The sequence below is a fragment of the Cryptotermes secundus genome, unplaced genomic scaffold (assembly GCF_002891405.2).
Source record: "Cryptotermes secundus unplaced genomic scaffold, Csec_1.0 scaffold128, whole genome shotgun sequence".
Lineage (NCBI taxonomy): Eukaryota > Metazoa > Arthropoda > Insecta > Blattodea > Kalotermitidae > Cryptotermes > Cryptotermes secundus.
Genome location: NW_019726222.1, coordinates 301,278 through 318,537, shown reverse-complemented (window position 1 = coordinate 318,537; position 17,260 = coordinate 301,278). Strand labels below are relative to the sequence as shown.

The following is a 17,260-nucleotide window of genomic DNA, read 5'->3' as shown; positions in this document are numbered from 1 at the left end:
AAGGCATTTCGGCAGTACACCAGAATGACAATATATACCTTCGACTATATTGTAGAAAAAATACATGTTGCCTGTTATCCTTTTATTCCACAATGCATTTCTTTCGTGTACTGCCGAAATCAGCGCTTCCATTGCTATTGCTTGCCGGACGACAACTGCGGTAAAAATCAAACTGTTCGTTATTTCAAACGGTGCGTGCGGTGCGCCTGCGTCGCATCGTACGTATCGCACGTGTCACGTGCTCAATTTGGACAAGTCCATTTAATACAACCAGATTGATCGTGAACGTCTACCGTATTCCACGCATCGCACCGCACGCACCGTCGTGCCCGCCTTCACCTTGGACATGGCGTAAGACAGACATGCATGCCTTGCGTGGGACTCCAACCCACGATCCTAGCGTTGAAGCGGGCGAAAACATTTTATGCCTTAGACCGCGCGGCCACTGCGATCGGCGCTACAGTCTCATTAATTGCGACACTTCGATTTCGTGGGAGGGATAGGCGCGTTATGTTTAAGATAAAGCCTCCACATTTCCCCACAAATATGCATGACCACACGGGGTGTATATCGAAAATTATTGTATTTAGGCTATTTAACGATGACTGACAGGTCATCAGGCCACGTAAGGCGAAATGACAATACGAATACGACCAGCAAAGGGGAATGGGACAGTCGTGGTATATTTTAATGTTTTTATCTATATAGTGTGCCATAATATACATGAAAAACTCTTGTGACGACAGTTCATGTAGATTTGTGTTACGATGAGGTTCTCACAGTGGTGATTATGAACAGTGCTATCTTCTGGGATACAACGCCGTTTGGTTCGCTGAAAGAGAACCGTTGTTTCGCAGGTAAATTTCGCCTCAATCTTCATTGCTACAGAGTAGGAAAGCAGGCAACAAGCACAGTGCGTGCTCCCAGCGATGCTAACTTTAACGCCAGCCCCCAGATATGCGTTATACACGTACAAGTCACTATGACCACGACTGGAACCTGTGGCTAGCTATCACATGTAATTAAAACATTCCACAAGGGTGCCCGGCTGTAGCAGCCTAGTGCTGATAACTGTATTGTATGTGAATAAAAGGGAGAAAGTGTGAACATAATGTGAATGACTGCAGTGTCCGAACATTACAAATAGTTAATATTTCAACATGGGCCGCCTCTGTGGTCTAGTGGTCCGAGTTCCTAGCTACAGATCCAGAGGTCCCACGTTCGATTCCCGGCGCTACCAGATTTTCTGAGAATTAGTGGGTCTGGAACGGGATCCACTCAGCCCCGTGAGGATAACTGAGGAGCGATTTCAAGGAAACATCGGCTCCGGTCCAGAAAACCGAAATTAATGGCCGTGAGGATTCGCTGCGCTGACCACGCGACACCCTCTATCCGCTAAAGTTGGAACTAACTTCGCCGACAAGCGGCGGTCGCTCGGTCGGTATAGTTCGCTTGCGGACTAGACGCTACGGAATTTTAATATTTCAACATATATTTCGGTTTCGACGTCGAATTTTGACAGGGCTCGGAGAAATTTGGGAGGGGGGGAATGTGCACTGAATGTCGCATTAGTACATTGTAAACGGGAAGTCCGCGGTTATAACATCGACTCTCTTGAGTTAAAGCCGTTCGTGGATTACCTCATTCTCTTCACACAACTGTGAGGATTATCTTAAAACAGATCACAGACGCTCCTTCCGTATCCTTTGCATTATTCACAACAATCCTGTCATTCTAAGCTCAGAACCTATGCAGCTGATACCACGTATCCCCTGCTAATAGACGATTCGATCCATCGACACTCCCACGATATCTTCAGATACCCAAACGATGGTCGATCCCCATTCAATCGACGTTCGCCAAGTAATCGCACAAGGCCGCGCCATAGCTCAAGCGGTTAGTCGCTGGCTTCCTATCGCGGCGGCTCGGGTTCGATCCCGGGTCTGGTCAAGTAGGATTTATGGTGGGCAAAGTGGCACTGGGGCAGGTTTTCTCCGAGTACTTCGGTTTCCTGCCAATCTTCATTCCACCAATTGCTCCACAATCACCCTCCCCTATCATCTGGGGCTGGTACAATAGACCAGAAGTGGCCGCAGTACAAGGGACTTGCAATAAAGAAATAAAAGTAATCGAACACTGGCGAACCTGACAAGCTCAGTCATGTCTGCCAACCATTCTGGCAGTGCTGTTCTGGAGTCTTACCAACGTTCACTGTTCATAATCACATTTCGCAACGTTTCGAATAAATTTATTGGAATTACGGTTCAAGGTTAAGCAAATGTTAAAACTGAGTTCGTTAACCAACGAATCGCTAATCAACAATCATTCGTGGAACCAATTAACGTCGATTAATAACTGCATAGCGTCCTTTAACACACCATGAAACCCATACGAAGGGCCGCATTAACCACATGGAGTCATGCAACAGGCCTATTTTTGAAACAAACAACCCGGAAATCTTCCTTTTGTATGATTTCAGGTTCTCACAGCGGTAGTTATGAAGAGTTATATCTTTTGCTGAAAGGCAACTGACGTTTCGGAGGAACAAGCAGCCTCCATCTTCAGGGTTGAAGAGTAAGCCAATTACAAAATAGCAATAGAAATATACATTAGATTTTGATACAAGGAAATTTAATTCTATTTATTATTTAGGAATAATTTCAATATAATTACCTAAAGTCAAATATCTTACAGTTTTAAAAAGCAAGAGAATGCCATTTTTGACAAGTATCAAACAGCTTTTCAATATGTAAAAAGAGAGATTACACAAGAAATTATGTCAGAAATAGAAAAACATTGAATTTCCTGCAGCCTGCTAATTTATGTCTGCGTGAGACTTCTTGTCTTCTGATCTGTTGGAAAATTGTCTTTACAAAAAATATTTCTACTAAAATGTTAATATTGATTTTAATATCAATTAGCTCTAAAAGTTGAGGGGCCGCACTTTGTGGCTATGGGGGCCGCATGTTTGACACGGCTGGTCTAGAATAACCTCATGTTGATATGGCGTCATCGGGAAGTCTGGAGGAAATAGTTACGCCACAATGCGACCTGGTTATCACGTTCTCAAGTGAAAGTTATCGTGTCTGAAACGTTTTCGTTTCTTTGTTTCCGGACCGGAGGAAGGAATATCGCTGAATTCAAAACTGCATGATGAGCATTCAGCGAAGTTTGACCTTGTGTAAATTAACTAACATACCACCACCACCACCACTACTACTACTACTACTACCACTACTACTACTACTCTACTACTACTACTATTCTTCTACGACCTTGAAGGAGTGGCCTGTTCCAATTCTGAATGACTTCCGATATTTGAATCGCCACTCGAGCGAACCGGGATAGCGTAGTCAATATAGCGACTGGCTACGGGCTGGACGACTGAGGGACCGAAATTTGAGTTTCGGTAGGGTTAAGAATTTTCTCTTCTTCACGTCGTCCAGACCGGCTCTGGGACCCACCCAATCTCCTATCCAATGGGTACCGGGAGCTCTTCCCACGGGGGTAAAGTGGCAGAGGCGTGAAGCTGACCACTCACCTCCAGCTAGTGCCGACAACAAGAAAATGTGGATATATACATCCACTCCTCCATAAAACTTCATTGTGTACTGCTTAATTAGTTAAGCACAGGGACAACTTTACTTTTTCCTTGAATCGACACTCATTTTCGTTAAAACAGTTAAAGAATTGGTTATAAATATTCGTTTCCATATAGAGTACTATGGACGGGCTCGCTCTGGCTTTATATACAGTGCATAAAGAATGCCAGCAAACAAAGTCTACAATGAAACGCCCTGATTTTGAAGATGTTTTAAAAATAGGCAAATGTTTATTTTCGTGTATTAAGTGTCTCCTGCTTACTACAGGAGTTCAAATTCCCGCCCAAATTTTTAGGCTCCCTCACGGGCCACCGTTGGGGTGCTGTTGTCATTTCACGCAAATATGGCGTCAGCTCAGGGGAAGGCGCGAGTTCTATGGTTTTCTGAGTTTAAGCCAACTGTGAGGGTGTAAAGGGAGTTTCGTCGCGTTTATCAGAAAGCAGCACCAGATGCAAAGAGGATCAAAGCATGGCACAAGTTTCTGGAGACTGGGATCGACTTGAAAGGGCATGGTGGAGGACGATAACGTTCATATGGCGTTCATCCGAAGTCCAAGGAAGTCAATTGGTCGGGTTTCACAGGAACTGCAGATGCCACGAGCAACTGTGCATAAGGCTCTCCGAAAGATGTGTCTCTGTGCGTACAAGGTGCAGATTCTGCAGGAGCTGAAACCAGAGAACCCAAGGCGACACAATTTTTCCTGTAACATGCTTGACCGAATCGGAAGAGGCCCCAAATTTCAGATAAAAATCATGTTTTCCAACGAGGCCACTTTTCCTGTCTCTGGTGTAATAAGGCATAACGTTCGGATATGGGAATCACAGCAACCGCATAGTCATGGAGCATGCGCACAGCCCGAAAGTGAACCTTTTGTGTGGCGTCATGTGATGCATGATCATCGGACCGTTTTTTTTTTTTTTATTTTTTTGCGGAGAAGACTATCTCAGGTAGCTGATGCCTGGACATGCTGCAGCTCTACGACTGTCCTCAGGTGCAACACCTGAAGCCAAATGTCTCTCTTCAACAAGACAGAGCTCCACCTCACTGGTCGCTAGACTTGCGGCGAGCTCTGAATGCAACATTTCCAGGCCGTTGGATAGGGCGAGATGGTCCAACAGATTGGCCTCCACGTTCTCCTGACATCACGCCGTTGGATTTCCTTTTGTGGGGCTACGTGAAGGACAGAATTTACGCCACTAAAGTGCGAGACTTCGAGACGTTCGGGCCCGGATGGTGGAAGCTGTCAGTAGAATCACTCCGCACATGTTACAGCAGACCTGGCGGAACTCGATTAGGGACTGGATACCCGACGTTGTCACAAACGGTGCTCATGTACAAGTGTATTGATTTTTTAAATTAAACTTTCTGTGTTGTGTAACTAATATTTGTCAACAACTAGGTCATATCTCTATTCCTCATTTCCTGAGAACACGATCAAATCAGGGCGTTTCATTACAGACACCTTGTACACAGAGTCCATAGAAGATAACTTACATGTTGCTGCTGCTGCTGCTGAGAATCTCGTTTCTCCTTGTAGAGGCAGAGAATGTGGCCCCGGAGAACTGCCCATACCTGCTTCCAGGATCTATCACCCGCCCGCTGGAAGAGAACACATAGCTAAAAGTTCCGCCCTGAGATACAAGCAGCTGCTCCAGAACGTTGGTAACAATGTTCCCATCACTGCTGCCCTACATGCAAATAAATCTACGATATTTACAAAGAAATATACCCACCTCCCTGCAGTATAAAGTTATGTTGTGACGATTTGGACAAGAGAGCCTACAAGCACTGCCTCTTCTAACGCAACGTTAACCTCACGCATATCTTGTGCACTATGGTTTCACAAACAAGACTGACGCCCGCACCATGATTTTGTGGTAAGGACTATGCCACTATTGTAATTTCCGTTAAGCTACACAATACAATTTACATTTTGGTTTTGTTTCATTAATGAGTTAAGAGATCCAAATAACTGGCAAGCTTCCGATACACCAATTCTGGGAACATAGACAAATACGATAGGATTCAAAATCAACGAAAAGCAAATCTGCATTCTCGAATGTTCCATTCACAATTAACTAACTCCATTCAGCTTAGTCCACCTTGAGAAGCCACCAGTTGCTCAGCTATTCAAGAATGTCCTAACAATTTATGGAACCTGAAGATTCATTACTGTGTTCATAAGAGCCCGCCACTGGTCCCTATCCTGAGCCACATGAATCCAGTCCATCCTATTTATCTCAGATATGTTTTAATAGCATCCTCCCACCTACATGTAGAGCTCCTTAATGGTCTATTTCATTCTGCTTTCCCTCCGAAACGCCGCATGAAATCATCTCTCCCATGCGTGCTACATGCCCTGCCCATCTCATCACACTGGACCTGACCATTCTAATTATATTTGAATAAATTTAACTGCAGTCATGGGATCGGATATACGTAGATGTAAAGGTAAACCTATTCCTGTAACAGGATGTGGAGGCCCGTAGGGTTGTGAGACGTCGAGGATCCCACATTTTTCAGACAATCGGCTCATGGATGGCGGTGAGGTTGTCAGCCTTACGTGCCGGCCGAACGTTATCCCAGGAAGATTCCTGGTACTCGTTTCTGTTAGAGGTTGAGTCGACCCTAGGGCCATATTGCGGCTGGAAAGATTAGGTCAAACTGAAAAATTCAATGATTTCATCGGGAATCGGACCCGCGACCTTCCGGTTTGTAGCATATGGCGGCTGGAAGGATTAGGTGAACTGAAAAATTCAATGACCTCATCGGGAATCGGACCCGCGACCTTCCGGTTTACAGCATAGTGCCTCAACCAACTACGCTAGCGCGTGCTCCCTATATGTAGATGTACGATGTACATAATGCAAATTCATGCTTTTTTTTTCCTTGGACATCTAACTCATCATCCAGTTTATCGGTACCATTTTACTTATTCAACATTAATTAGCTTCGGCATTAAATGTCAGTCAATTTCCACAGCATCCACCTCGTTCTCGGTTATACGGTGCGAAAATCCTCTGACAGACACATGATTAACAAACGCTCACTAATAACAAGACGTTCGAACTGCGGTGCCAAAACCCTGACGACGTTAACAGTCACTACGAACAAGACGAGGCTCATCATCCATCCCAACAGCTGGTTCAATCACGATGAGAAATTCGTCGACAGTAAAAATAATTAAAAAAGAAACGAAAATTAATATATTTCATCATGCGCATTACAATACTGATTTCGAAATAAAATGAATTACCTTGCCATCCACAAGCGTTATCTTGCAGTGCAGCCATCCTTCTCGTACAAGATTCTCCTTGTTGCACTCTGGTCGGAGGGTTTCGACAGTACTGGGTTCGGTTCCAATGACGCTACTGTGAACAAAATAAAAAACAAACTTGTTCACGTCAACACAAGCGTCTTCACTGCTAACCCCCCAAGGCAAAAAAGTAACATAGAAAGGATTTAGCTAAAAGTTTATAACAACATTTAGTAGATCACACAAAAACACATCCGCCAACGAAATCTAGAGTTATGTTTATTGACAAAGAGGTCCCTCTAAGTACACAGGTATATTCTAGTTCGTGAAATATACTGCAGTAAATGTTATATTGGCCGGTCACGGTAGCCGAGCGATCTAAGGCATGTACTGTCTTCGCTCGCTTGGAAACCGGGATCGTGGGTCCGAATCTCACTCAGGGCATGGATATTTAGTTTGTGTGTGTGCGCGTTTTTCTGTGTTTGCGTACAGGTAGAGGCCTTGCGACGAGCCGATCAACCGCCCAAGGAGTCCTACCGAACGTGTAGGATCTAGAAAAACCGAAGTGGATGGAGAAGTTCATGGAGGTAGGGCTAGGCCCACTGGGGCTGTAGTGCCAAGGGAAAAAAATGTTACATTGACTAGGCTACAGGTTGGGTGGCCGGAGACTCAGAACTCAATTGCTGGCGAAAGCAAAGATTGTTCTCTTCACCACTGTGTCACGACCAGCTTTGCGGACCACGCTGCCTCCTCTTCAATATGTACCGGTGGCTCTGTCTCTGTATATATAGCGACCGGGGAGTGAAGCTGAGCAATCATACCCACCTAGCACGGAGATTCAAAGCTACATGGTCCCGTACTTAAACCGTCGTTAAATTAATCATCAACGAAACAGTAAGTTCTGAAAAGAATTAATCGGCTATTTTCATTTCGCTACATATTGATTAATTCATAAGACACGGACAGGATACGGGGGCACGCGATAGCGTACTTGGTTGGGGCAGTATGCTACAAGCCGCAAGGTCGCGGGTTCTATTCCCGATGAGATCACTGGATTTTTCAATTGACCTAATCATTCCAGCCGCGTTATGGTCTTGGGCTCGACTCAGCCTCTTAACAAAAATGAGTACCAAGAACGTTCCTGGGGAGTAAAGGACGGCCAGCGCGTGAGGCTGACAAACTCGCCGCCATCTGTGAGCTGACTATCTAGAAAATGTGGAAGCCTCAACGTCTCCCAGCTGTATGGGACTCAGCGACTTATTACAGGGATAACTTTAAAACACCGCGTGCAATTCCTCTTTTGTTGCCGCGGAAATGTGTTTATCGAGCCACTGCCTAGCTCACAGACACACACATAGCAAGATGATGGCATCATCTTCCTTTCATTTTTTTTTTCAAAATAAGCAAAGTGGGCTACATACACAGGTTCACCCACAGCTATCTGAATATCTGGAGGCTGTCTCTTCCATCCCGTTCACAACGTAATATACACTTGGGAGGTAATGACTGCTGAATAACTTGTAAACTTGAAAGCCTTGCATACCCAGGTATCTACCTTTCAATTGAAATACTCGTAACCAATGGGGATCAGTTACAGGAGGTATGGACTCTACTTCAGCCGATCACAATGGCCACGAGGTCTAAGGCATGAACTGTCTTCGCCCGCTGAAACACTGGGGTCGTGGGTTCAAATCCCACTCGAGGCATGAATGTTTGTGTTTATTCCGTGTTTCTGTTGTCCTGTGTATGTAGCGGCCTTGCGGTGGGCTGATCCCCCGCCCAAGAAGTCCTACCGTCTAACATTAAGAGACTGTAAAACAGGGGTCAAAGTTCATCATGGACTGAACAGGTCGCAGGTTATTATGGGCTCTATTTCATATTTCGTCCAAACACAGATTTTCCTAAACTACTTATCACTTCCCGGACTAAAGACAAAGGTAAGCGGCCTCCGTAGTCTAGAGGTAACGTTCCCACCTCATGACTCGTGGTACGCGGGTTCAAATACTCGGCGGAGGTCGTGGAATTTTTAAGGGCGGAAAAATTCAGGGAACAAGTCCTCCGGGAGGGACTTTAAGCCGTGGGTCCCGTGTCGTAGCTTTACGGCACGTAAAAGAACCTCATGTCTCCAAAGGAGGCCACTGAGCAAAATTACGGACGTTTCCCGCCCAACAGTAGTCTCTAATACCTCTGGTAGATGGGGGAAGCATTATAGATACCTCTCAGCTAGTAGAGCCGGTCTCGCTGGCTGGGCGGAACTGATGGTAAGCACCAGTACCGGTAGGATATAGAAACTGGTAGAATATCATAGAGGGAAGCACAATGGACCAAGACAGGTCTAAGTGCATGTGGAAACCCACCCTCTCCAATAACTAACTAACTAAAGACAAAGGTACAGTAAAGTACTGTAACAGGCTACGGAGGCCCATAGGGTTGTGAGACGTTGAGGGTCCCACATTATCTACCCGATCGGCTCACAGATGGCGGTAAGGTTGTCAGCCTTACGCGCCGGTCGCGCTTTACGCCTCAGGAAGATTCCTGGTACTAATTTCTGTTAGAGTTGAAAAATCCGATGATTTCATCAGGATTCGAACCCGCGACTTTCCGGCTTGTAGCATAGTTCCTCAACCAACTATGCTACCACGTGCCCCCAACAGTACATTACTGAAAAGCAGAATTAAAAACAAATTACCTCAAGCAAGCACGAGCATCCGCGTCATTAAAAAGTATGGCATTTCCTTCCATAAAATGAATGTAAGGTCGTTACCACCAGGACATCATATCATTCAGATTTCACTGCGAACCTAGATGTGCTAAGCAAAATTCTTCATGGGTGCAATGTTTACAACCGAGAAAGTCACCAATCTACAAGCTCTCTGACATCCAATTTGTGTGCATGATGCAATAGCACCTTTCATTAAAATATTACGGAGAGAAGGCGTACTTTCAGACAATTTCCCTTAGCTTTCACGGACTGGGCCTGTCGGCCTGTTATAATTCGTAATTAAATCCGAAAGTAGCAATCTTCTAGACGCTTTGATAGGATTTATTAGACGGGAAACCGACCCATCATAAGTCCTCTCTACGTACACAGTAAAACACGGCGCACACAGTCGCGGATATATGAGGGAGAGTCAGTAAACAGGTCACAGATGGATACAAAACGTAATACATGTTATACTCGAGCCCTGAAAAAACATTTATTTCTCGACATGTCCTACACCAACATTGATACACGTGACCCATCGCTTTACCAGTGCGTCGAAACCCGCAGCACAAAACTCGTTTGACTGTTGTCTCAGCCACTTCCGCACCTCCGTTTCAACCTCTAAGTCATCAGCGAAACATTTGCCACCAAGGTGGGTCTTTTTTTGCGGACCAGGTGTGAACCACTTTACGCGACAAACACTTCCCACCGTACTATGAATACTGTTTGCATTGAGTCCTTTTGCCCACAGAAAGCGCACAACAGAACGTCGCTCTTCGGTAATACACTTCTCAAGCACGTTCGCCATTTTGACTACTAAAACCAGTTTCTGAGCATGCGCATGCGAGTCTGCTACCTAGATTGTAATGAAGCTAGACTGTGCTGCTATCTAGTGACATAGAAAACCTATTACGTCAATTACAGCTGTTTTACTTCAATTTGTGACCGATTTACTGACTCTCCCTCGTACGAGTACATTCATGCCCCTAGCGGGATTTGAACCAGTAATGCCAGTGTTCGAGTAGTCCGAAACTGTGTGTTATTGACCGCGCGGCCACTATGTGTAGCTAAGGTTGATATCGAACCCGGAATAGCTCAGTCGGTATCGGTATAGTGACTAGACTACGGAATGGACAACCGAGGAAACGGGGATCAATTCCCGGCAGCAGTGAGAGGTTTCTCTTCTCCTGAGACTAGCTCTGGGGCCGACCAAGCCTCCTATCCAAGTGACACCGGGAACTCTGGCTGAGGCGTGAGGCTCACAACTGACCTCCGTCACTGCCGAGGTTAACAATGTGTGGAACTACACTTCAATTGCCGCATACGCCTTCACGGCCAAGGCGCGCAATTAAGTACAGGAGCATATTTACCTTAAACATTACATTTCATGACATAACACTGAATTAGGTACAGGTAATTTACTTTACTCAGAAACCGAATGGGGTTATTTCGAAGTGAAAGAGAGGTTGAAAAGTTCGTTAGAAATATTCTCTAGTTCAAAAATAATTAAAATTTGTCGTTTTTTTTTGTTTATTTTTGGACACAGTATGTAAACTTTATATCACTGAACAGGATGATGAAATGGAAAGGGTATGAATGGAATTGGTCCTGGTCTAATTTGGTATCATGCAAAAATTCGCTTGGAGTGACTGAGAAAAACATCGAAAAACTTCAGACAGCCAGAGTCCAGGCCAGGATTCGAGTTGAGCATTTCCCGAATACAAGCTTAGTGTTATCACTATACCAGCCTTATCAGTTCGATGCTTTCTCTCACTGAACATCCTTGACAGAATTTCCAAAACGCATAAAAATCCGCCGCCATATTTTGTTCATCTCCTCTAGGACCCAATTCTTCCGTTGTAAACAGGTCAAACACGCCGTTGTATTATTTATTATTTTTATTATCTAATTCCTGTTCCTCCCTCTGGAGCATTCGTGAAACGCCGTTTCACTTCAGTTTCTTAACCGTATGGACAATCGTTATGTTCCTTGGACGGGGGATCAGCCGGTAGCAAGGCCGTACCTACATAGGACACCATAAATACAGAATAAACGCAGACATCCATGCCTCGAGTTGGATTCGAACTCACAACCCCAGTGTCCGAACGGCCGAAGACGGTTCATGCCTTAGATCACGCGGCCACTGTGTTCGGCACGCCGTCATATGTCCCAACAATAAATAAGCGTATCTAAGAACGTCACCTTGTGGTGTCCTTACACCAAAACAAACTCCACAAACAGACCCGCGCAAAAATACAGGCCTATTTATCAATCCATAGTACAGCATCTGAAGACCGTCCACCGGGCATGTTGTTGCCGAAATTAAATTAATTACTTTAAACTTTAAGTTGCCGATCACGGTGGCCGCGCGGTCTAAGGCATGAAATGTCTTCGCCCGCTCGAACACTGGGATCGTGGGTTCGAATCCCACCCGAGGCATGCTTGTCTATCTGCGTTTATTTTGTTTGTATTGTTCTGTATAGGTAGCGGCCTTGCGACGGGCTGATCCCCCGTCCAAGGAGTCCTACAGACTCTCTGTAACATAAATACTTCCCGACGAATTCTGATAGGAAACAGGCCAGAGGACCTAATATAAAACGTAAAAGAAAAACAAATTTTAAATGACAAATAATGACCTCGAATTAACACAACTATTATTCACTCAAGGTTCATTTAAGGATGCTGTCAGTAGCTCAGAATATGTGGCACCAATAAATGAACTATTAACTCTTAATTAATTACTAACACGCAATTAAATTTTCAATATCGTAACATTACAATAAAAGTCCATTAGACGACGGCTATAAATGTTATGGTATAATTATAATTATCAGTAACATTTAATTAATTGACAAAATCTAATCGCTTACTTTCAGTACATAGTACCTGATATGGCAAGGACCGCACGGAAAACACCGCGTCCAACAGTTCTTATATTGTTGTGTATTTGTTGTCGCGGGAACGTGTTTCCCGAGCTGTTGCCTAGCAACGTTAGGGGCGGGCAGCAAGATCTCATAAGCCTGGTTTTCTTTTCTTCAAAATAAGGAAAGTAGGCTAATAATCTGGCCGATACTGTAAATGCTGATCATAATTTAACCTACCCAATAAATAAAATATTTAGCGACAAAAATGAATACCACAAAGTAGAAGAAGCATCTCAAACAAATTATGACACAAATGAAAATACTTCACGTCATCATAAACGCGTGTTACTAGGAAAAAAAGCCCGTCGAAATTAAAAATTACACAGAAAATAAAGATACAGGTGTCAACTAAAGAAAATAATAAAAAAGATCAATTATTATTATGGTATAATGATTCACTGACATTTATATAGCACTAACTGCAATTCTACATATAAATTAGCCGTCATTACAATAGAAAAAGACGCCACTTGCTACGCTAATAACGGAGATGTTAGAAATACATAGTACATACGAGCAGAACAATCACCGTTGAGTAGAGAAGGCAAGTGGGCAATACTTCACTTGGACATTTCTGTTCAGCCAATTAGTTAAGCCATATGCAACACTTTCTCGCAGTCTTCGGTTTCTGACGCCCCTTCCCCCCACTTTTTTTTTTCAAACAGTGTTTTCGGCCACATTTCGTTACAAGAACATATAAAACAAGAGTTTTTGAGAAGAATCAATTGTCTACTTTCCTTTTAAAGACTAAAGAAGAGAAATAAAAGAAAGTGGAGGGTATGGGTAGCGAAAGGAACTGCTCTTTGGGGGGGGGGGGGGGAAAATTTTTTTCCGATTTTGAAGGTTCCCAGGCAGTGCCTGCTCGTCCTTCTAAAGGTACGCTTGAGAGAGGGTGATGCTTCAGGAAGACAAAAGGTGAAGTTTTATGATGTGGACTTTGTTAAGAGCAGAGGAAAAGTGCCTACTTTTCTTCACTACATACTGTCTGATAAGACACGAAACGGTTAGAGAACACCGCGTCCAAAAGTTCTATTGTTGCGTGTGTATTCGTTGTCGCGGGAAGGTTTACAAAGCGGTTGCCTAGGAAAGATAGAGAGACAGACACACAGACAACAAGGTGATGTTATAAGACTACTTCCACTTATTCAAAATAAGGAAAGTTGGCTAAAATTACTCCTCACTCTTCTTCTAGCAACTAAACTATAGAACTCTCACATACAGCCCACGTTCTCTTTATAGCATATTTCTAACCTCTTCCAGTGTGTTACGTAACGGATTTATGCTGGTGATGATCACAATCACTGAGCGCACGTCCTGTTTATAGCCTGTAGCTAACCTCTTCCAGTTCGATACGCGCGTAGTGAGCGTGTTCTAAACAGATTTCTGCAAGGCGCCACCAGACTCACTGTGAGGGACGCGAAAGTTATCTTCCGTAAATACAAAGGAGCTGCGAAAGGCAAAATTTTAACAATTACTTAGGCAGATCTTATATACTGAACGTGATTCTTAGACTATTACAAGGTGAAGCTGCCGCCATGGTTATGCGCCATACAGTAAATATGCATGGGTAAAGTTGTTCACGGAGGTAGGCCTAGGCCCACTGGGGCTGTAGTACCAAGAAGAAAAAAAAAAGAAGGTAAAGCTGCCCCTGTACGTGACTAAGTAAGCACTACGTCATGAAGGAATACGGGAGAGGGGATGTATAGACCCACGTCTTCTTGACCTCGGCACTAGTTGGAGGTGAGTGGTCAGCTTGAAGACCCGGTCGCTTTACCCCCGGAGAAAGAACACTCGGTACCCAGAGCCGGTCTGGATGACGTAGAGAACAGAAAATTCGTGACCCCAACAGGACTGGTACTCCGACCCCCCGGTCTTCCAGCCAGTAGTCAGTCGCTATACCGGCTCTAATATGCATGTGAGTGTACATTATTTTTAACCGCGACACTAGATGGTGGTGAATGGCCAGCTTGACGTTCTGACCGCTTTCCCCCAGGCAAATAGCCCTCCGTATTCACGGGACGAGAGGCTGGGTATTCTTCACAGCTGGTCTGCACTCGGTGACGAAGGGAAAGATCTCCCGTGCAGGGAATCGAATCCCTATCATCCAGACAAGTCACTTCACTGGTGCAATTTGAAATATATATAGCGTGATCACTGCCCGCGCGTCTGGTACTCTTAATTTCAGTGATTACAATACAAGTATGCGGGTTACTATAGCAGAATAAATAATCTGATAACACGTGACATACGGTTAATTGCTATGTCCGCTGTAACGGCCGCCACGCGACCAACACCAGGTGTGTTTTTCGGTTTAACCGGTTTATGGTTAAATATCAGTTTAAACTAGGATAGGGACAAGGGAGGACACGTTCCCTGTACTTAGAACCGTACTCAGGNTATCTCGGAAGGAGGTAAGGAGGCCGGGGCGTGAATGTGACCACCCACACCCATTTGGTGACGAGGGTAAGAATGTACGTTTCTATGTTGTATTTTAGCGTCCTGTTGCACTGATTCATATTCATAATGTGTATATATTTACCGTCTTTTAGTGCATACAATCCGATCTACCACTTCTACACTACATGTTTCGGCAGTATGCTGCCATCTTCAGGTGTATCGATCCTTCAACCATTTCACTGCTTGCCTTTATATGTCCATTTACAAATAATATTAAATTTGTATACGTCCTTATATAATAATAAAGTCTATGTATTTAAAACTTGTTAAAACCTATTATCTCATATGTCGTATTTTTAAATTCGCAGCCACAAGAGTAGAACACATCATAAGACATAATACACACACAACATTAGAAACATAAGAAGAACGACCCCCATGTGGATGATCAACAATACACATAAATTTAAAAATATGACGTATGAGATAATAGATTTTAACAACTGTTAAATACATAAACTTTATTATTATATAAGGACGTATACAAATTTAATATTATTTGTAAATGGACATATAAAGGAAAGCAGTGAAATGGTTGAAGGATCGATACACCTGAAGATGGCAGCATACTGCCGAAACATGTAGTGTAGAAGTGGTAGATCGGATTGTATGCACTAAAAGACGGTAAATATATACACATTATGAATATGAATCAGTGCAACAGGACGCTAAAATACAACATAGAAACGTACATTCTTACCCTCGTCACCAAATGGGTGTGGGTGGTCACATTCACGCCCCGGCCTCCTTACCTCCTTCCGAGATATCCCCTGGTATCAATTATATAGGAGCCTGGGTAGGTCCCAAGTCGGCCTGGACGATGTGGTGAAGATAAAACTCCCCTGCCCCTTTTGGGAATCTAACCTCGAACCCTAGGTCATCCAGCCTCATAACCTAACTGCTATATTGACTGAGCTATCCCGGAATTGCACGTTAGATGTAACATGGAAGAAGAAGGTTCGAACTTTTGTAATGTGCTAATCTGATCAGATTAGAAAGAACCGTTCAAGAAAAATCGAGACAAGACTTAACGATTTCACAGATGTGAAGATTCATACTGTAGTCTAGGTTATGACACTGTGTAGTCTGGTATGCTTATCAATGAAGATTCGAAGCATGAACGCACGTTCCTCCAAAACGTCGGTTAACCGACTATAATGCATTAAAACCCAGAAGACCGTAGTCTTCACAGCCACTAACGCGAGAAACTCATACAGGCCTACCAACGTTTAAGAGAAAAACACCGTCTAAATCTTCCCTTCAACCCTGAAGATACAGTCAATGTGCTCTTTCCAAACGTTGGTACCCACCTAACGGACTACATGGTCTCCTAACCAAGAAGGCCACAATATAAAGTTCAAAAGCAGTGGTGATAGAGCACCTCCTTATTTTAGACCATTCTGGATAGGAAAATTATAAGACAAATGTTTACCTATACGGACTTTACCATACATTTCATTTAAACACATTTTAATCAGCCTGACTAGTTTCATGGGTATCCCAACTCTAAAAGAATACTGTACAATACTTCCCTCCTAACTGAATCATAGGCTTTCTTGAAGTCTATGAATAGCTGATGTACTGTCTCATTGTACTCCCATCTTTTTTCTCCAGTATCTGACAAATGCAAAATATCTGATCTGTAGTTGATCTATTACGTCATAATAACTTATACTCTCTTAGGCCGAAATTTTGATATTCTCTCTATTTTCCCAAGGTTTATTAATATCCACCTCAGTGCCTTAAGTTTTCCAAACCTGCGAACCTATTTGACATTTTAACACAATACTGCTTTTTACCTGCTAACTCGTTTAATTTGTTGAGATTGAACCTCTCCATATGAACTGTGTGTGTTGTTTATTTACTCACTGCAAGTCTTTCCCTCACTTCTGCCACCACCAGATAGCGGTCAGTATCACAATCTGCGGCCTGAACAATCGAATATCAAGTATACTTGAATGCTGTCTCCTATATATCAAAATATGGTCAATCTGGTTGTGCATCTTTCCATCAGAAGATGTTCAAGTAAATTTATGAATGTTACAGTGTGGGAACTTTTGACAATAAGATTTTTAGTTGTGGCAAAGTTTACTAATTTCTTGTAAATTACCTTTCCCGATTCTTGGTTTGAAAATGTTTTCCGTACCTACTTTGGCACTGAAATCTCCTTTCATGTGGTATTTAGGGAATTTATCAAATACATGCTCTAGTTCTTCGTAGAACCTGCCCTTCACAGCATCAATTTCATCCACTGTTGGGGCATGAACATTCAGATGATGATATGACACAAGAGAACTCTTAGTATTATGCATGACAT

General features: G+C 43.6%; 1 protein-coding gene across 12 annotated transcripts in view; it reads right to left on the bottom strand.

The window, feature by feature from the left end:
• The window catches only part of LOC111863876, a 369,328-nt gene that overhangs the window by 68,367 nt on the left and 283,701 nt on the right, over positions 1-17,260 (bottom strand). For all 12 annotated transcript variants that reach the window (XM_033751237.1, XM_023850647.2, XM_033751240.1 and 9 more), the window contains 2 exons: positions 6,859-6,973; positions 5,097-5,201 (listed from right to left, as the gene is read on the bottom strand). In XM_033751237.1, the coding sequence (XP_033607128.1) occupies positions 5,097-5,201; positions 6,859-6,973 (220 nt within the window). The remainder of the gene's footprint in view (positions 1-5,096; positions 5,202-6,858; positions 6,974-17,260) is intronic.